The sequence below is a fragment of the Carassius auratus genome, chromosome 15 (assembly GCF_003368295.1).
Source record: "Carassius auratus strain Wakin chromosome 15, ASM336829v1, whole genome shotgun sequence".
NCBI lineage: Eukaryota > Metazoa > Chordata > Actinopteri > Cypriniformes > Cyprinidae > Carassius > Carassius auratus.
In genome coordinates this window covers 4,518,055-4,540,264 of record NC_039257.1, presented here as the reverse complement: position 1 = coordinate 4,540,264, position 22,210 = coordinate 4,518,055, and the positions used below count along the sequence as shown (strand labels likewise).

The window sequence follows — 22,210 nt, the reverse complement described above, 5'->3', positions numbered from 1 at the left end:
GTGTTACATGTGTATACCGATTTTTTTACATGTACGTGAAACATAGCTCGAGGCGCACTCTGTTGAAAGTGTATAGGTGGCGCTATCGAGCCATTTTGCCACACCCGGTGGAATATTGGCCTTCAGATGTGTTCAGGCCAGGACTCTTATCACACATGTGAAGTTTGGGGAAGATCGGACATCTTATGCCTGAGTTATAACATCTTTTATTCGCATGGCGAGACATCGAACTTCGTCGCGGCGCCATGAACAAGCCTTTTAACGAAAACTCAAGATCTTCACAACTGAACATCGCACAGGCCTTTAGATTAGACTGACCACAAAAAAGACATTGATGTCATAAAATTTCTAGGAGTAGTTCGTCGCAGCGTAAAATATGTCACTTCCTGTTGCCAATAGGTGGCGCTATGACTATAACTGAATATGGGCATGTCAATCTGTTCAGGTTCGGAGTCTCATCAAACATGTGAAGTTTGGGGCAGATTGGTCATTGTATGTGTGAGTTACAGCAACTTCATTTTTCATGGCGAATTATCGAAATTCGCCAGGCCGCCACAGACACGCCCTTCAACGAAAAGTCAGGATCTTCGCAATTTAACATCGCAAAGGCCTTTAGATTAGGCATACCAAATTTGGTGTTGATTTGAAGAACTCTCTAGGAGGAGTTTGTTAAAATACAACACATGGAAATGACCAAAATTACACAAAATATGCTCATAATATTAAAAATAACCGACTTCCTGTTGGGTTTAGAATTTCGCTCCAAGAGTCTTTTTTGTAGGTATTGGTGTGTTACATATGTGTGCCAATTTTCGTGCATGTACGTGAAACATAGCTGGAAGGCTGTTGATTTTCTTGGTATAGGTGGCGCTGTCGAGCCATTTTGCCACACCCTCTTCTGAATCCTATATCAGACGAAAATTTTCACCAGGTTTGATGAGTGTGCAAAGTTTCATGACTTTTTGAGCATGTTAAAGCCCTCAAAAATGCGATTCATTCGGGAGAAGAAGAAGAAGAAGAAGAATAAATATAGCTGCAAGCAGCGATGTCGGGCTCAAGCCATCAGTGCAACGCCACCCCGGTGGCATCAGGATAACTGTGCCCAGCGGGCATAAGCATTTACAGTAACCCTCTGACAATCAGTTTTAAGGGATGCGGCAGTTAAAGGGTTAATCCGACCAATCTAGACTTTGAAATCACATACACAGAACAATATATATAACTTTAGTAACACTTTATATTTATAAAAAATGTATAAGGTGTGCATTGTAGCTGACACCTATATGAACACATTACAATTGCTTTGTGACTGCAAGTCTTTCTTCTCAAATGCTATTGAGCTTCAAATTTGCATTTGAGCCCATGTGAAAAAGTTGCATAATTTACATATGACTTACAGTTTGTTGTAATAAATATCAAACATTCAATTTAATTGTGCATTATAGCTGTCACCTAGATGAACAATTACAGTTGTTTTTATGACTGTAAGTCATTCTCTTCAAATGCTACTGACGTTAGAAAAGTGTATAACAATATCACATGTAACTTTAGAGACCAGCCCTAAATTTGAGACTCTAGAAAGTCCAATGTCAAGACAACTTTATGCCTGTTTTATTTTCTTTAGTTTTCTTTTCTCTGTGCCGGATTGCTGATGTCCTATACCCAGGCATAGATGTCCATCCATCAATTACGAACATTCAGCCGCAAACATGAGGTGTGAGCGGTCGTGAGCGCGAATGGGAGAATGGCGCATGTTTTTTTTTTTGTTTTTTTTTTGAGCAACTGGGATGGTGCCCCCTCTGGGAGTTGGTGCCCTACGAAGACTGCATACTATGTTATACTGCATAATGTTAACAAATTAGACATTATTTTACAGTGTTACCAAATCCTTAAATAATTTATTAGTGTTTTGTAATGATTTTAATGACCTATAAGCATTTGTGAAATAGTTTTGCTTGCATTTGAAGCTTTATCTGTCAGTTGAAGAGTTTTACTGTTACATCCATGAGATTAATACATGTCATGTCACGTCACAGGTTGTCATAGGTCAGTATCAAATGAGTTTGAAATTATTATTTGCAGCACAAATTAGGGTTCTTAGGATGTTTTTAAATCCCTAAAACTGTCAGAAAAGGATAAGGCCTAAGAGATTTCTTAACCTGTAATGAAAGGAAAAAACACCACCATTAGCAACAACAAAAACAATAACAATAATAAAAATACATTTTTTTTTTCCTGATTATTAAAGGGATGATTAGGTCTCTCTCTCTCTCTCTCTGCCAGACAGCCCCTCCCTACAGTCCACACACACTGTCACAGTCACCAACCCCCTCACACTCCCCCTCCCTCTCCCCCTCCCTTCCCTCACACAGACAGGGTGGCCAGAGTGAGATCATGTCAGTTGAGAAGTCTGACAGTTTTTTAATTTTCTTTTATCCATACAGTGTTGTAAAGTCGTGAAACTATGCATATTTCCTCAGAATGATTTGATCTTTGTATAAAAAAATGCTTCGAAGTGTTTGGAAGCTGCAATTTAAACATACAAGACAATTAATGTTTCCCTTTTTACTGTCATTTCAAAAATTCACCACGACAAAACCGTTCAAGCTAACCAAAATCCGTTCGCAATTTAAGTTCCTCAATGGTTTTTCTTCATGTAGACAAAGTTTGGTGTGTATAGTGTACTTCCCCTGTGAGGAGTATGCATTAATTCACAACTGTAAAATCTCAAAAATACACATTCAAATCAAAATAGCCGACTTCCTGTTGATCGTAGCTTATGACTGTGAATTAGAAAGTTGTCCGTCTTGATTAGAACAATTTATGTACCAAGTTTTGTGTCTGTAGCTAAAACTAACCCCCCCACTTTTGACAAAAGGTGGCGCTATAGCGTGCCTCCTTCACGCCCTTTTAAAAGCTTTTGCCATTGTCTAGCTATCAATAATACCGATATGTATTTTGAGTTTCATGTAAGTCTGAGCTTGTTGTCTGCCTCAAACTCACCATAACAGAACATTCAAGTTTGACACGTTGCCATGGCAACGCCATATTAGATATCAATATCCCCACAACAGATTTACATCGGCCGTGTTTTGTCATTATTCTGATGAAGTTTTAAGGAAATCGAGTAAAAATAAGATGCTAAATTCAAAACATTTTGAAAATGACTCACTTCCTGCTGCCAGTTGGTGGCGCTATAACGTTGACTCTTAATAGTCACATATATACGATCTGTATCATACAACGAACAAACCAATGAAGTTTGATCAAATTCAGGAAATGTATGTGGACGTTATTAGACATTTCCTGTTTCTCATTTCTCGCCATAATTTCAACGCCTCACCACGGGCAAACTGTTCGAGATATCAAAAATCCCCTCGCAATTTTTCATCCCCAATGTCTTGAGATCATGTTCACCGAGTTTCGTGACGAACGGGTTGAAAACCTCAGAGGAGTATTTCAAATTCCAGAGCATGCTTTTTTTAAACAGCCCTGAATAGTTGACTTCCTGTTGGGCGGAGCCTAAGACATAAAGTGTGAAAGTTGTTCGGCTTAATGAGATCTATAAGTGTACCGAGTTTCATATAAATACATGCAAGTGTGTGTGAGCTATGGTTCAAGATTTCTGAAGGTGTTCCAGGGGGCGCTGTAGAGTCCCTGTGCCACGCCCGGGTCCCAGCCTCTGCAGCGTCCTGATGGCCGCAGATTCCAATGTGTGTGCCAATTTTCAAGAGTTTTTGAGCATGTTAAGGCTCCTAAAAACCCCCGGAAGGTTTAATAAAAAATAAAAAAAATAATAATAAGAAGAATAATCCTTAGAAGAACAATAGGGCTCTTCGCCCCTTCGGGCTTGAGCCCTAATAATAATAAAAAACAAAGCAGATACAAGAGGGTCCTCGCACCTCGGTGCTCGGGCCCTAATAATAAAAAACAAAGCAGATACAAGAGGGTCCTCGCACCTCGGTGCTCGGGCCCTAATTATATAACATTATTAAAATATATTAGGTATAGGTTAAATCAACTAGTCAGCCACTACCATTCTGGGGTGCGTTTCCCAAAAGCATTGTTTGTAAGCTAAATTCTGTCGTTACCAACATGGTTCAACGATTCTTGGTTTCCCAAATCTATAGTTCAATTGAACATTCGCAAAAAGCATCACAAACTTACATGGCTGGAACTACAACTTTCGACATGTGGCTAGTAGCATAGTTTCTTGTTAATAAGACACATGTGCTTAAATAAATTCTGCTCTTTTGCACAATAAGCAAGCTAATATACAAACTATACACCATATATTCTATTCTGTCTAAATATAGATGCATTTTAATCAATGTATTTTAGCATGTCCTCATTAAGCACCATTTTTTAAAATTGTGCATGTGCACAAATGCCAAAGTAAACCATGGAGTATTACATAAGAGGGAACCCATGATGAATCAAACATCAAATAAAGCAAAATGACAGGGAACAAATTTTTTTAAATAAGTCATCAGGTGCCATGTTCAATACAGCAGCATCTTAGAGATCTCTAATCATATATTGTTATATTGTTGAACAGATGTGGTTCAAACAATGGAGATGAGACCCTGTTAGGGAAACAGTAGTGACTACTAGGTAGTTTGTTTCCACAACAATGCATTGTACTGGTTAACCAGTGAGTTACATCATGATTGCACAGATACTATTTAAACAGAACTGAGCTGGATGATGAGATCACTGAATTCAATGATGAACTGCCTTTTTGCATTATAGACGCACAGTTTTCCTATTTAATGCTGTTTAGTTGCTTTGTCACAATCTGCTTTGTTAAAAGCGCTATAAAAATAAAGTTGACTTGACTTTACGTCATTGCATGGGAAACGCGCCCCAGTCAGTAAAACAGTAAATTTAAAATTCTATTCATTAAAGAATTCTAAAAAACTTTAACCGAGTTTTGTTGTCTGCTTTGATTATAATAGTAAATTGTACTTGAGCACAAAATCATCATACTTGGAAGGATTTATAAAGGACCATGTGACACTGAAGCCTGGAGTAATGCCTGCTGAAAATTCAGCTGTACCATCAAAAAAAACCTGGAATATTTGTATGTGTTTTGGCCATTTACTTCCACAACAAGGGGGGTTTAAGAAGCAAAATGCTAACTTTTTAAAATAGGTTTTAAAATGCAAGTTTTCTAAAAAGATACATCAATTTGTTATGTATGGGTATTACATCTTCAGTCCATAGAAATGCTTGGATGTGCAGCCACTTAGTGTTTCTTTACAAATGACATCGCCAACTACTGGCCTGGCATGCATGCATACTACAGTGTTTTTAGTCAAAGAATTTGATATTTCCAAATCTTTTCCATTTTTAGTACAATCATTGTGGTGTTAAACATAAAATGCTTTTTTAACTTTTAAAAGACTTTTTTCCGAAACTTAAAAAAAAAAAAAAAAAAAATTTACCAACCCCAAAATTTAGGCAGTGATAGTGTATATACAGATGGGCGTCTCTGTTTTTGGGGATCCTGGTACAAATGTTGGTGTCAAGTTATAAACAGTGTGGTAACACTTTAGTTTAGGGACCAATTTTCACTTTAAATAGTTACATATTAGCATGCAGATTACTAGCATATTGGTTGTTTGTTAATACTTTTATTAAGCACATATTCTGCATCCCATAATCCCAACCAATACCTAAACTTTCTATTAATAAGCGGTCATTAAGAGTTTATTGAGGCAAAAGTCATTGTTAATACAGAATAGTGAGATTTTGGACTTTAACATAAAGTATAATCTCAAGACTCCTGTATTCTGTACACGAGAGCATACTGTATTTTATGTAAATACATTCATTGGGCTCAGGTGAACCCAAATTCAGCCTAATTTGTACAGTGCTTTCTTAAGACTGATTAGTTAAATAGTCATTTAGGGAATCCACCGACCAATCATTTTAAAAAATATGTAGATGCACATCCCTAATTCATATTTTCCACCGGAAAGCTTTTCATCTTAAACTTAAAATGGGCGAATGTTCTGTTTTTGCATTAATGTCCTCTTGTAGCACCTGAGGGGGCCTTAAATCTGAAAGGCTATTTTTTTTTTCTTTTTTTTTTTTTTTTTTGCTCTGGCTGATATAGCTGGCCTTTTTTTGGTGTGAATATTCAAGTTCGCTTTTCTTAGCTTCCTCTTTCATTTCACCTCTCCCACCTTATCTCGTTTTTCATCTTTTCCTTCCCTATCATCCTTTGGTCCCTTTCATTGACTTCTTTCCCTCTCTTGCTTTCTCTCTCTTTGTTTGAACAACATATTACCCCAGTGAGTCAAAAGAGATTGGGCAGCTTTGCATACAAACTTGGACGACTCCAAATCGTTACATCTACAGCAGCACAATGATCTGAGTCACTGGAGCACAGCCAGTTCTACACTGAAACAATCAGCTCTGGGCTAGGATGCACAACGCCACCGCTCATGGAAATGAGCCATCGACAGCCTTTCTTGTCTCCCATCACCCGCCACTGAGCGTGCAAAATCCACTCTTGACATTCTCATTGTTCCTCCGTACGGCTTAATGGCCCCTCTTGTGTGGCTCTGTCATTTAGAAAGATGATGTCTGTTCTTGTTAAAGCAACATTTAAGTCAAGAGTAGGCGAAAAATCGCGCCATTATTCTTCACATTGTTTTCAGCTTTCCATCTGGTAATCATTGTCATGCCTGACCGGCTTGATTGACGGAACAAACTCTCACTTAATTTTTTTTCTTCTGGGCTTTTTGCCCCCAGTTCCTATTCCAATTATCAGTGTTGGTAGACTGCTGCTTATTTGTACATTTGCCAAGTCTCAGGAGATATAGTTCATCAAAAAATGAACATTTTGACATTACTCAGCCTCATGTTGTTCCAAATCAGCATTACTTCGTACTTTCTCCTGTGGAGGAAAATAAATTATAAAGACTGGCTGTTGGTTGCTCTTTTACATTTAATTACAAGACAGTTACAGACAATCTTCAAAGAAAAATGGAAATGCAGTGCTATTAAAATTCTTCTGAAACCATGCGTTAACTTTTAAGTTACAGTTTTAATTTTACTAATAGATAGTTGAAATTGAAATCTGACTCAAATAATGATTCGTTCACAAATGAACTAAGGAAGATGTCAAGGTTTTAAATGAATAACTTTTAGGTCTTTTGTAACACAAATCTGTTGAATGGCTTCAAACAGTTTTTATACTTTACTGATGCATTATTTATCCTTTTTGAAGCATAAAAGCTTCAGTAATTATTCTTTGTTAATGCTTGTAAAATAATATTTTTAGAACGGCGTAAGGTTGAGTAAATAATAAGAGAATTGCTGAACTATTTCTTTAAGGGCACTGGATCTGGCTTTCTGCACCTGTTCTGCTGACGTTCAGAGATTTGACAAACCTCCAGCGGGAGCACGAGGGGACTGTCCTTTACGCTTCCCCCCGCCACCTCAGGCAACGCGAACTGTCAGCAGGGGTTTGTGCCAGGTGGATGGAGCGCTCCATCACACGCACACACCACACGAATGGTCACATTTGTTTCTTTGCATTCGATCGGCCATGTGCAGAGGTGCTTTCAATGCCTTAATCGACTAAATCTGTCTCCCTAACCTTCCAACTGATCTGAGATTCATTGGGTCTGCATGACTCCAATTAATGTCGTAAATGCCTTGTTTCTGGACTTCCTGAGTGAAGTCCAAAAACATGTTACATTTTGAGCTCCCTATTGTTGCGCCCTCAAACATCACCTCTAATTACTGTACTTCAGTGCCGATGACCTGCACTAGACGCTTTGATGCAATTGTGAGCACTCTAAGCATTTAAAAACTTTTTTTGAGCCTTTTTCACACTGCCATATGTCTTCACTGCCCAGTCTTGCAGAATTTTGCGCTTCAATTTGAGATGGTATAAATGCACAATAAAGATTTTTAGCTTTTTTAGCTGATGCAAGCACAGTGTGTGGTGCAAGACTTGATTGCTTTGGGGTTGGCTGTGTGGAGTATTTTTAAATGTCTTCAGCCCCTTCATCTACAAATTATTGCCACCAACTGTTCAACGGTCTTGTGTAAAATAGTTTAATTATATAAAGTTGCATTCTGTGTTTTTCTCTTCATAGTTAAAATTGGCATGTGGAGTCAATTTAATATTACAGTCTACATTGAGATTTATTCCTCATTAATCAGTCTGTTTTGTCAATATTCTGTTGTCTGTCTCACATTTTATTCACCTCAGACTTTTGCTACCTGATTCACCAGCCTCTGGGGATAAATGTGCTATTTTCTCTTCCACTTCTTAGTGCTCTCTCTCTCATTCCCTTCCCCCTTTTCTGTCACCTCTCTTTTCCTCCTTCTATTATCATACATAAGCAAACAAAATTCGTGTCTGACTTTGTTCTGGTTTGCTGTAGGACTAATTTGAGTTTCTGCTGTCATGTGGTTCCATCTTGTTGTGTCGCTGTGGGACAGAATCTGATTGGTTTTGGTTTCCGGGTAGATGCAATACCATCTGAGGTGGTTCATTTTTAGTGGTTTGCCACAGTGTGAATATAATGACACACTTGCATTTATCAGAAGCCTCCCCCTAGTCTTAAAATCTGGGCTTTTTGTTCATTAGCACACTGGGAAAAGAAAATTCAGTTGTGTTTAAAAATAAATAAAAAAGATTGCCAGCTGTGGTTGCCAAATCCTTCCTGTACAAATATAGTGAAAAAGTTTTGAGCCTGTTTTTCTAATTTCATAACCGTATATTCTCTAGATATAAACCTTTCTTGAAATACTCACTCAATCTAGTGTTGTTTTTATTCTTATTCTTATTTTTTTGTTTTCTCTTTTTATTTTTATTTTAGTTTTAGTCATTTATATTTTATATATATATATATATATATATATATATATATATATATATAATATATATATATATATATATATATATATATATATATATATATATATATATAATATATATTTGTTTTTTTGTTTTTTTTTTAGATTCCTATTTAGCTGTAAGTTATTTTAATTTTACTTTTAGTCATGTTAATACTTCCACTTCTATTCAGCTAGTTTTTAATTTTCATTTGTCAAGTTTAGGATTTTCTTCTAATAATTTAACTATGTAAAATTATAATATAATTAATCATTACAATTAATGTTGTCTTATTAAATAGAATATCATTTTGGATTTTTTCTTTCTTTCTTTTTTTTTTATTTAATGGTGATTTGTGCTTTTCTTCCCAAAAATATTTTTTTCAAAGAATTTTTACAGTATTTCACAATATAATTGCATTGATTTTTTTCTGTTACATATTCTTTTCTCTGCATGTGGGGAGGTTAAATACTCCACAGATTGCGAGTTGTAGCATTTTTAAATTATTTCAAATTTTGAAATTATGAATATTTTTTACATTACATCTGTTAGGAACTGGTTTTTGTGTAAATTGAGAGCCCTGGAAAATGAACAATGGCCCCTGGAGAGCGTGTTGCGGCAAGCAAGCAGAGGGCACAGCTCTGAAGGTGATACTTTATATGGAGAAAACAATTCAGGTGACTGAAGCTCAATTCTCTAGCGTCTCATTCAATACATCTCCCTTATCCGGAAGATTCAGCCCCTTTATCTTAGGAGTCACCCTTCCCGTAGAATACAGATTGAGCAGAGAGAAGGCGAGCGGTGAGAAAATAAAAGAAACTTGACGAAGGATCATATGCTTCAAAGCCCTATAATCAAATAATGCCTCACCAAATAAATCATTGAACCAAGTGTCAAGTCATCTACTAGGTTCTTTTCACTTCAGCCACCTCGGTCTCCTCTCCATGTCACAATTTGTTTGGCCTTCACATCCAGAAGTAGGCTTCACAGACACTTTGAAGAGACATTCTCTGCATTCCCACCATCTGCAGTGAAAAAGCCAAGGGCAATGATTCAATACCTTTTCCACTTTGCTCCACCATACATTGTCCTAAAATATGGTACATGCAATGGTGATGGTGACCTGGGCCGGGCCGAGAGAGAGCAGGGCCGATGTAAGGTCAAAAAGAAAGACAAAATGCCAAGACTCTTCCTTTTTCCGTCCCTCTGCAGTTCCCCCGTTGAATTATTAATTGAACGCCATAGTGTGGAGGCCACACCAGTTAAATTCAGCTTTAATTAGTTTCTTTTTTTACACACTGCTCTCTGCTTTCATTTTGACATCACACAGCCATAAAGACACAATGAGAGCCTTATCATTGATGCTCGCTGGCACTGGATAACCGTTATTACTGTGGCCAGGCGAGGAAGATTGTGAAAATGTTCCTCTGGCTTTTAATACACCTGTCCCGCATTTGCTTTTTTTGTTGTCTTTTTTCCCCATCCTGTTTACCTATTTGGGTTATTGTGACTTTAACATCTAGACGTTTTTGTGATTTTCACCAACTAATATTGCTGTAAACGATAAGAGATGTAATCGATTAAAGCTATAAATTGTCGATTAAGCAGTTTTATTTTGAGTTGAGTGTGGCTCATGTGCAAAACACGTGCATAAGGCTGTGAATGATGGTAACCAGCTGGATCTTACAAATTACACTTTAAATGTGATCCAAACTTTAAACGTTCATTAAAATAGAAACAATACAAAGTCATTCAACATGGAAACCAATATAAATTTTGCAACTAACTCATGTTTAATTATAATTTCCCCAGATAAATGTTTTATATTGGGCACTGCGCTTTGACAGCTGTGGGCCATGAGGACATATAATTCATTCATACAACTTATTTCATTCCTACGACTTGTTTCATTCATTTATTCCCTAGAAAACCCATGATTTAACTGAAATGAAGGAACAAAATAAGTCGAGTTCTTAATTCATGGCCGCAAAATCTTTCATTTCTCACCGCATGTTTACCACAGTAAGAGATGCGAAAACAGTTATTTAGTAAATGATAAAATAAAGTATGAAAAAATTAAATTAAGCCTGCAAAATTACAAAGTGAGATGGTGATGATTTGGGAAAGGAAACAATAAATATGATTAAGTTTGTGTGTATTCATGACCAACCAGCAAAACAGAACACAAAGCCACTTTAAATTAGTGCGGTCAAAAGATTAATCGTGATTAATCGCATACAAAATAAAAGTTGTAATGAATAATATATATTATATTCAGACGGAGTGGCTTTTACTTAGAGCCGTAGTTCACTGACAATTGGGCAATATCGCATTTAGTATCACAGATCAAATAGCCTGCTATACTGAATGTGATATTGCGTAGCTTGTCAGTGAACTAGGGCTCTGTGTATTAAATGCCACTCCATCTGAAAGCATGTGATGGAGATTTATTGCTAATGACAGGACCAACTTAACAGTCAAGATGCTCGTGACAATCACATGCGATTAGTTGCACAGCCCTAATGCCTGTGTGTGTATTTATATATACATAATAAATAAAAATAGCACAAATCCATATGTAAGTTAAACAAAAACTTTATTTTGGATGCGATTAATCGTTTGACAGCACTACTTTAAATGTATCGAATCGGATAAATCCAAAAGCCTGGTTGCGATGTAACATTTTCTGCTAACCAATTATTTCTCTTACAAGCAAAGTTTTTTACCTCACTCTTTTCATACCCATATTAAAGTGTTTCATGTGAGCAGCAGTGTGTTTTGTCGCAGCATGGCCCGTAGAAGCAGTTCTCTGACCGCGCTTTTTTGTGTATTGGAGAATTATGTTGTTAGCTTAGCAACATGCTAGCAGCAAACTATTACTATAGTTTATATAGTTAACAAACTATAGCTATTGAATAGATGTAAGTATGTGGAGTTTTTTCTTATAGTTTTGCATAGAACAGACATATGTAGAGTGTTAAGTAATAAATGTGCTACTTATGAGGTTCCATGACTGTATTCTTCCTCAATGTCACATTAGCATTAGCAAATTATTCATGCATTTTCAATAGTATAGTGACGTATGAGGAACCATTCATGCAGAATGTACTTTCAAACCAAGCAGCTTTCTGTTTATCAGAAATCAACGTGACCAACTTCAAACTGTTACTATATCAAATCCTTATTGAAGTAACAGGACTTTGTCAGTGGGAATTTTCAGAACGATGATTAAATAAATGTACAGTATAAAGACAGCAAGGCAGCTCACTAGGTCATACACTTTGTCTTAGACATGTACACACACTTTTGCTACTGAATGGATAAACCCAGTGCAATAAAACATTCACACTGTATGTGTGTGTGTGTGTGTGTGTGTATTATGAATACATCTCTGTAAAAGATCCCATCACACATCCATATGCAGCCGCATGCACGTACATAAAACTTGAAAGCGGACTTAGCACAAAGACTTTTAAAAGTGGAATTGTGCCACTGAACGCTCAAGGATGCAAACAGGGAGCTTGAGTGAACGGCATACATTTTCTTTCTAAGCGTCTATCCCTGAGGCAGGCAGATCTGTAAGAGATGGGCACTATGCGGTTTAGGAGGTAAATCCCCTTCCCATCAGAGCCAGCAGATCAATAGCAGCTTTGAGGTGGAGAAGGACAGAGCGGAGACGGCAGGCAGCAACTCTAAATTAAAGCAGCATGACACTACATAACAGATCCTGCCTGTGGCCCTTGGCTCTCTCGCCCTTTAGCTTTGCATGGACCGAGAGGGTTCAAGCAAAACAACTGAAGCTTTCGATCCAGAGAGGTGTAGGCTGTATCTCATTATGCTCCCTATGACATGAACTAGTATGAAATGAACACTTTGGGTACTAGCAAGGGTCTTGATGCAGTAAGTATATGAAAATTCATAAATAACAAAAAAGAAAGGATATGTTTATCTATACATATATTTCTGTTTTTCAGCACTGTCAAATCATTTAACTGAAATTAATCTCATCTCAAAAAAGTTTGCGTTTACGTAATATATGTATGTGTATTGTGCATATTTATGTGTATATATGAATATACAGAAATAAATGTATATATTTAAGAAATATAAAGTAATAATATATATATATATATATATATATATATATATATATATATATATATATATATATCAATATATATCTGTATGTGTGTGTGTGTGTCTGTGGGTGTGTTAAATTTTTTTTTTTTTTACCATTCAAACCTATTTATCAGTGAAATGTTCAAAAGACAGACATTACACACATTATTTTTTGATAAAGTAATTTTTACATTTTACATTTTTGCAGGACTGATGACTTTTTGGTGCTACATTAAAACATTAATATATGCTATGCATAAAATAAATAAATGTAATAAAAACAAATAATATAATATTTCTATTAATTTTTAAATTATTATTCACATAATTAAAATATCCGGTCAACATTTTGATATGACAGTATTACAGCATTACAGTTTGATGTAATGCTTATTATTTTATAATAAAATAATGTAAATACTATAGCTATATTGTTTGCATTGCTTGTTATTTTTATCTGAAATATGCTGTATGTTATGTTTTTAATTTATTTTGTGATTTTTATGGTACATTTCTGTTGTGATGTTGTTATGAAATATGTGTTTGTAAATGTTTGGGGGCCTGACAACATTCTGGTGTTATAATTGTATTGAGTATTTCTGACTAAATTCATTGAAGTGAATACAGCAAACAGCCAATGCTTACTAGTTTGTACAGTGCATGTTGGGAATTTCTAGAGCGCAAACATTTCGGTACATTGGAAAGTTTCTAGGATGATGGTAGAACCCAAAAAACGTTTGACTCCCTGTGAAGACCGTTACCAATTAACTAGAGAGCGGACTGCTCACGTCAGCTGTTCTCCATATTCTCACTCTTTCTTAGCCTGTCTCGGAGGAAGATTACGAAGCTGACGCTCTCCTCGTACACCTCGTCTTATTTGTGTTGACAAATGAGCCTCATTTCTCAGAAAACTCAATGTCGAATGATAATTTATGATGTGCAATGTTCACCGAATGGCCACATTTCTGTGAAAATGTTTGAAAGGAACTTAATGAAGAGTTCCAGAGATCCGCGGCTGGCAGAAACCGAGCTCATGATGAAGTGACTGCAAGACTTATTAAAAAAGTGACGCTTCTCATTGTTGTATGGGTTTTATTACATGCCAGAGCTTTCCCACTTGGGAGAACGTATGAAAGCGAAGTTAATTCTCTTACCCAGCCTACAGATTTAGAGTCTGTTTTCAGTGTGTGGGTGTTGTAGTGTAATGAAGTGCAATATGAGTGCATCACACCTGTATTTTGCTGGTTGTACTCATAATTGATGATACAACACACCTGCATGAAGTACTTTGGATACCTCCTACAATTATGTGTTTTAGGGTTTTATGCGATTTAATGTGTGTAAATATATCAGATTTCTCATGTGACTGTTTCTTTTAGAGGAAGGTTTTACTCTAAATTTCATGCTCCCTTGTGCAATTTTAAACCTGCATCACTTTGTTGCTTTGTTATAGGAAAATATAGTCATGTTTTTCCATACAATGAAAGTGAATGGGGACAGAACGGTCAACCTCCAAAATTAACAAAATAAAATCACCAGAAACATATATATTCTAAAACTTGAGTGTATCTGAGCACAAATGCGATTTAAGAGTTACAGCAGAACATTTTCTGTTAATGTAATTTCTGCTAATATAATGAAGCCCAAAAGATAAGAAAAAAAAACTATCAGCAAAAAATTAATTAAATGCTGACTAAATAATGAATTTTATTAATTTTATATATATATATATATATATATATATATATATATATATAATTTTCATATAATTTTTTTGACTAAAATAAATATGTACGTGTAAATGAATAAATCTAAATAATTAGCTGTGGTTATAACTAATTATTTATTTATTTATGGTTAGGGTTTTTTATTTATTTAGCCAGTGATTAATTTGTTTGTTTTATATATTTATGTATTCCATGCCTAGTGATATATTTATTTGTAAATTTGTGTAAAGCCAGTGATTTATTTATTTATTTTAAGCAATTTATTTTAATTTTTTATTTTAAATGTTTGTTTCGTTTTTATGTTTATGCATTCTGTGCTCAAATGCTAATATGATGATGTTGTCTGGCCGGTTTGGTGGGCAATATAAAGTTCATGTAAAGGTCACAGTGACTGTGGTGACATTAGATAAATGTCACAGATTGTACTCAATGAAATCAACGTCTCAGCATGCAAAATCAGTGTCTTAATTAACTACACCACTCACAGGTCTTCAGACGAGTCATTTCAATCAAGTCCTTCCTCATGACTCAATGGCTCTTTTGACATGTATCATTGAGGTTGTTGAGTTCAATCTCTGTTTTTAGAGCTCATTATAAATGGATCCTTTGTGTATTATTCAAGAGATCACGCTGTGTGGTTTCGAGTGTTTCATTGTGATAAAGTGAACAGCTACTGTAGATCAAGAAACATACTCCATCTCCATCCAATCTTAACTGTTTGGTAACCATGGTGATTTTAGTTCCCGTTTGGAGCACTGAACTTGTCAGATCCTGAGTTGAAACTTTCTGTAATAGAAGCTGCAGTCCAGAAGCAACTGTACTGGCTTGACCCTGAGCCCAGAGAGTTCTGCTTTAGATTTTTAGATTCAATCCTTGTATCATGTTCGTAAGCGGACAAATGCACCAAACTAAGCCCCTTCTCTTCCCAGGGCCAAAACACTCAAAATGTTGAATTACAACATGTTGTAGATTGGGCTTGGATTTATTAGATGAAAGGTCTGCATGTCATTCCTGGGCTTAGATTTAGAACTACTTTCCTTGCAACAAAATCATTCTGACCCACTGTTGATCTCATGGCTCTCCGTGGGAAATTGTAGTGTGCCCTGTTCTAAGCAAATGAATGGGCTGACATGGTGGGTATGTGTTTCTCTGTGTGTTTGTTGTAGGCTTGAGAGATGTGGTGTTTGTCATCCAGAGCCAGAGGAACTCTTTCCATGTGCGGCAGGCGGAGAAACTCAGAAAAGACCTTCTGCTGCAGACACAAGCTCTTCAAGAGGTATCAGTATGTTCTGTATTGACACTTTCACTTTTGTTTTCATGACCTTTTGACCTTGTACCTGGCATGGGTTCACATAGTTTAATCAGTTCAACCCAAAAATAATTGTTTGTGCAATTATGTTCAAACTTTGTCCATGACTATGGAGAATTCCAGCCATCTGTCATGAGCCCTGTGCTAAGCCAGAGGTACACTAGAAGTCCAGACTATGAACATCTACTTGCACCAAGAAGGAGAACTGTAAAGAAAACGATATTATTGCCTGCACCAGAGGACTATATCGTCTGTTTATTCGAATTAGGGTCAGAATAACCCTAAATTAAATTCTCCAGCTCGTAAGTGTCAATGTTTTTGAAATTGAGGTTTATGCAGCTTTCCATTGATGTATGGTTTATCAGGATAGGAAAATATTTGGCTGAGATACAACTATTTGAAAATCTGGAATATAATCTTTAATTAATAACCTAATGATTTTTGGCATAAAAGAAAAATCAGTAATTTTGACACATGCAATGTTTTTTTGTCTATTGCTAATAATATAGTACAGCGACTTCTGGTCCAGGGTCACATATACATGTATATTATAAAAAAATAAAAAAATAAAAAAAAAATATATATATATATATAATCTATTTGTGGTGTAGCATTTTTTACAATTCTTTCTATTATAAATAATGTTATTTGCAGTCTTAAATTTGCATGGTTTTGCTTTCATGAAATCATTCTTGCAACTAATCTGGCAGCATTTTCATAGTGCAATATTTGAATATTTTAGAAAAGGCCAGGGCAGATCATGACGTGAGTAAGTGGAGTAGTAGGATTGATATTTCAAATGTTATAAGCTTTATTTCTGTGAGAGAAACCGTTTAGTTCGTTCTTAATATTCCACCCTTGATAGTGTGTTCCTTTTATTTCCCAGCATGGAGACCATCCTCTGAGAGTGAAAATGTAATGCAATCTGTTTCTTCCCACCCCCAACAACAACCTCACCTGGTAGTTTACCACTTTCAGAGACGAACGCTTTCTGACTGCTTGTTCTGAAAATCTGGAGTGCCAAACTGCAATAACCTCGGAGCTCTGCAGCAGTTCACTGAGCTGTCACCCTCTGATCCGATCAAAACCAGATTAAGAAACCACTCTTATCCTGCACTATATCCTTTCTACCGCCTTTTCTTTCATTCTCAGGCTCTTCTTATTCCCAAAACAACTTAGCCAAATTTTTCAAAGGATGTACAGTGGGTTTCTACAGTCTCCTCATCAATTATTTGTAGAGTTATATTGCAATAACACGCTGTTTTAATTGCTTTCATCTTTCCGATCCTATCCAGATTAGATGCTTTTTAGCAACACTTTGTGAGCCCAAATGAATTGGGGGAAAAATGCAGTGTAGTTTACTTATTTTAATGCCCTTGAAGTGTTTGATATTACATAAAATGTTGCTGCTGTCAAACAGAACCTTCGTTTCAGAATTCCTACCATTGTGACAGTTGAATTTTTAAAATCTCTCGCCCTAAAGCAAGCAGGAAATTTACAGATTCTTTTAGATGTCACGTAAGATGTGTTCTAAAATGCCATGTCCACGCAAATCTTCTATTTCAGAGTCAGTGGTGGTTTTGTTATTAAAAAAAAAAAAAGCACTGAAACGGACTGCCTTTGTCTGTAGTTGAGGACACAAAACAATAATTAGTATGGAACCGAATTCCACTTTAACTTTGAAGATCAGATAAATGAAGAATGTACTAGGCCTATAGAGGAAGCATTTTCATTGTGGTATTTAATTTAATATAAATGTTACTTTCTAATAAGAAATATGAAAAAATATATTTATATTAGGTTTATATTTAAATAAATATACATCCTATTATTTTTATATCTTACCTATAGCAGTTCTCCTTCAGTGTATTATTTATTTTATTAAATAATACGTTTAATTTATACTTATTTTAAATTAAATATAAAAATAGAATTTAAAATTTTGTATTACAATTAAATATATGAAATATGATTACATATCTGTTTAATATCTATTATATTATTTAATAATAAACATAATATTTATATTAAATGTATATGTATAATAATTAGTTTATTTAATAATTTAGTACTGATTATGACATTAAGTTTTAGACCATACAGAGAAAGTCATTGGGGTACAAAACATTATTTTAAAAACATTAAAGGAGAACAATAACAGAATAATTTTTTTTTGTTAAACTGTCCTTTTAAATAAAACACTAAACGGGAGCTTCTATAAATAAGATTGGATGATATTGAATAATATATATATATATATATATATATATATATATATATATATATATATATATATATATATATATGTATGTATGTATGTATATAGAACTTCATTGTTTCTCTGAATAAAATTTAGGAACCCAAATAATTAATAGAATTAATAATAAGAAAGAACCCAAGTCTTTCTTCAGACCTTTGTAAGGAAATGGACTCGACTTTCATGCTTCTTTATGCATTACCACAAGATGTCAGCACTAGTCTGAGACACGAGACAGTTGATTCGTAGAGCTGATGCATAATTTTAGTTTCAGTAGAGCAATTGTATCTCTTTAGTTGGACTCATGAGGCCTAAGATTTATTCCTTACAGAGAAATGCTCATGCGTCACGCTCTACATGGATGTGCACCTCATTTCTCTCGCTCTCTGTCAACCTCTGAACCTTGACAGTTCCAGTATTGTCAGTGTGAATTAGACTTGAGATTTATCACTCCTGTCCTGTGCTGTGTCCTGTGAACATTGCTCGCTCACTCATATTCACTCCCCAGTGTGCAGCCAGAAGTGAGTGTTATGTTGTAAAAGCTGTGGGATGTTTGCTCCACCACTGGGGGGCCGAAGCTGCAGAACATTGTGAGTGCACTCAGTACTGAACAATTCAATAAAACCAAAAATCTGTAAACCCTGAGGTATTAATCTCTAAAGCCATCAGAGGCACACGAGTGTGTAAACTTAGCATGACAGCAGCTGGTATGATCTAGACTGTTTCCTTCTGTTAAAGTCAGTGTTGAGTACGAAACGAATGCCCCGAGGACTTGTCTTCTTCAAGATGTGTGTCATCTTTTTAGTATTCTTTTTTTGTGTTTGTCTTCTTATTTGTCATCTTTTTTGCCCTTGTTGTCAAACGTTCAAACTTTGCTTTGCAGATTCAACTTTAGTTTAGTTTTTAATTTTGGATATGTAAATGATGAATTTGATGGCATTGTAATATCTAAAAAAGATATAAATGATATAATTTATTATATTATAATAAATACTATACAAAAAAAATACTACTACTACTAGTCTTCTGGTTATTAATATTTAACTATAACTTGTTAATATAAGATCATTTATAAAGATTTTATATATTCAGTATTTGAAAATAGTTAATGCAATATTTACATTTTTATACTTAGGTCCGTGTGCTATAAATATTTTGCAAGTATTCGATAATATATATATTTTTTTATATTTGTATTTTATACTTTATACTTTATTAAATCTAGATTATGTATATGTACTTTATACGATATATAGATCTATTAGTCCAGTTGTTTGGCCAAACATAGATTACCAATGGTACATTTATAGTCCATATCCTCTCATGGCATAAAGCACATTTGTATCCATATTAGATTAAAAGACATTTTCCACAAAGAAACCGTCAAGCTGAGAATAGCTGAACAAGGGAACGTTCCGGATGGTAAAAGCCTTTTCTTTATCAACAAGGTTCAACTCTGACAAACTAGGGTCACTGAGCTTTCTATATGCATGCTTCCGTCTGTTTTCCCCCTTTTCTCCCCATGTCATAGGACAGTCAGATCAGACACATCTAAGAGTAGAGTGTTCATTTCTTGCTGTTCCGGTCTCTGGCCGTCATGTGATTGAACCAAGCTGAGCATCTGAGGTAACATAAGGTAGCAAGCTCACACTGACCCCTATCTTCATCATCACCTTGAGTCACAGTGTAATCACAGTCCCTTTTTGCTCTGTTCACATGCTGATGAGCTGTATGAAGACACACAATGGGTGTCACAGAGTCTTCAGATCTATATGAAGCCATTCATGTGTCTCTTTGGAGATAAGAATAGTTTTGGGAGCACGTTTGTGAATGTATGAAGGGGGAAGTTCTGAAATGAACACTCTCTCTTCTGATTCATTGTCACTCCTATTAAAATCACAAACGTAAATTGCCCTAGGCTGAGAATGTTTGTGCTGAAGGAATTTTGAAATGCAGTTTGCTTTTTTCCCCCCACATATAATCATTTTGTAGCTCAAGGTTATGTTTGTCCATGATTGTTTGAAGATATTATTGTCCAATTTCAGCATTTACTGCGATTGATTCTAGTCATTTGGGGTCCAGCAGGTTTGACTGCAAAAATGTGTTTTAAAAAGAATTTTAGGACTGTCAGAATTAACACAAGTGAGAGGTTTTGCGTCTGCTCTGTTTAGCGAGCAGCTGAGAGGAGCAGTGCTTTTAGTTAAACCTGATATTATGTTGCTTCTCTAATTTTACATGCAAATATAGCTCAAGCTGAAAGATAGCTTTATCTTATGTGTATTTGATTTCATCAGACGATGGCTCAATTATAAATTGTGCAGATTAACATCTTAGAAGGGAGAGTTATGTACCGTAGTCTTAAAGGGCAGCGTTTCAGTCACTGTTTCATATTAATTAAGCCTGACATTAGAAACAGGAAAATATCACACTGAAAGCAGTTTCATTGAGAAACTGGCTGCGTCAAATTTCAATAAGTGGACACAGAGGGACAAACAAATGTAATAATAAATGTACATTTTGCATGTTCATAAGTGAGCTGCCCTGTCCTGCGAATGTAAACAGGCTTGTGTGAGTAAATTGCTCAGTGCAAAGAAAGGAATAATGGGAACCTGGTATTTCTGTTCTTTTATTCATGTGTCTAATAGACATATACAAGTTAAAATATCAAATGTTAAATAAATATTATTTGAAACATGTCTAATCTTCATACTCTGTTGAAAATGGTTTCACTATTAATAAACATACATTTTCATAAAGCATCCATATTTGTCCAAGCCCATGTTGATTAGAGTATTAAAAATAGAACAGATAAAAATGTGCGATCAAGTTGCGATTAATCACGAGTTAACCTAGGACAATCGTGATTAATCGCGTATATTAAAAAGTATATTATTGTACACTTGTGTGGGAACTTATATAGGTTTCATTGTAGTAATTCTTATTGGGGTGAATGTCACTTTAAATAACAGCAACAACAACAAAAGGTGTCCTAAAGTGACTTCTCTTCTGCTCTTTCTCTGAAGTCCATCCAGTGCACTGGCTGTTACCCTGCAAGTAAACTACTGTCGCAAATCAGACAAACCGACTTGATAGCCGTTTTCACAGTATCTTCCCATTTTTCTCCATCTGACAGTAGCTGTTATGGAGTGTTTGTCTCTTTCAGAGTCCGCCTGTCATCCTGCTGCTGCACACACTGTCAGACAATGAGGGAGACTGGAGCATTCTCCCACTACTGCCAAAGTGAGCACTGTTATTACTAGGGGTGCTCCGATCACGATCTGCCGATCGTTATGCGCATTTCGTCAGTAAAGCCGGTTATCTAATCAGCGGTTAATTCCATCAGGTGCGTGATTTCACATAGAGCAGCTGTTACTACACAGAACCGTTGTTTATAGAGAAGATGCGCAAATCCACTTCATTTTCAGCGTTTTTTGGCGCATCTTCTCAGTTAACAACGGCTCTGTGTAGTAACAGCTGCTCTATGTGAAATCACGCACCTGATGGAATTAACTGCTGATTAGAAAAACCGGCTTTACTGACGAGATGCGCATTAACGATCGGCCGATCGTGATCGGAGCACCTCTAGTTATTACTGACATTACAAACATAGTGAAATCTCACTTAAAAATTTATTGTTTAATAGATATATATATGTTCCGCTTATATGTTATATGTTTCCGTTTGGACTTATTTAAATGAGTGCTGTTGTTAATATAGTAAGTATAGTCATGATTTGGCGAAAGCGTTCATTATTTATATTATAAAGGCATTAATTAGTAATTGTATATTGTGAAATATTCATACTGTAGTAGTAGTAGTAATTATTATTATTCTAAAGAATAGTATGAAAACATACAATTATTATTTCTTGTGGAGTTACATTTTAGACACATTATTGCCAATCATTATGTGTATTCTTTTTTTTTTCTCTGCAA

The 22,210-nt window shown here is 35.5% G+C and overlaps 1 protein-coding gene across 3 annotated transcripts in view; it reads left to right on the top strand.

The window, feature by feature from the left end:
* The window catches only part of LOC113114800 (beta-1,3-glucosyltransferase-like), a 70,336-nt gene that overhangs the window by 35,526 nt on the left and 12,600 nt on the right, over nt 1–22,210 (top strand). For all 3 annotated transcript variants that reach the window (XM_026281833.1, XM_026281832.1, XM_026281834.1), the window contains exons 4-5: nt 15,876–15,985; nt 21,439–21,515. In XM_026281833.1, the coding sequence (XP_026137618.1) occupies nt 15,876–15,985; nt 21,439–21,515 (187 nt within the window). The remainder of the gene's footprint in view (nt 1–15,875; nt 15,986–21,438; nt 21,516–22,210) is intronic.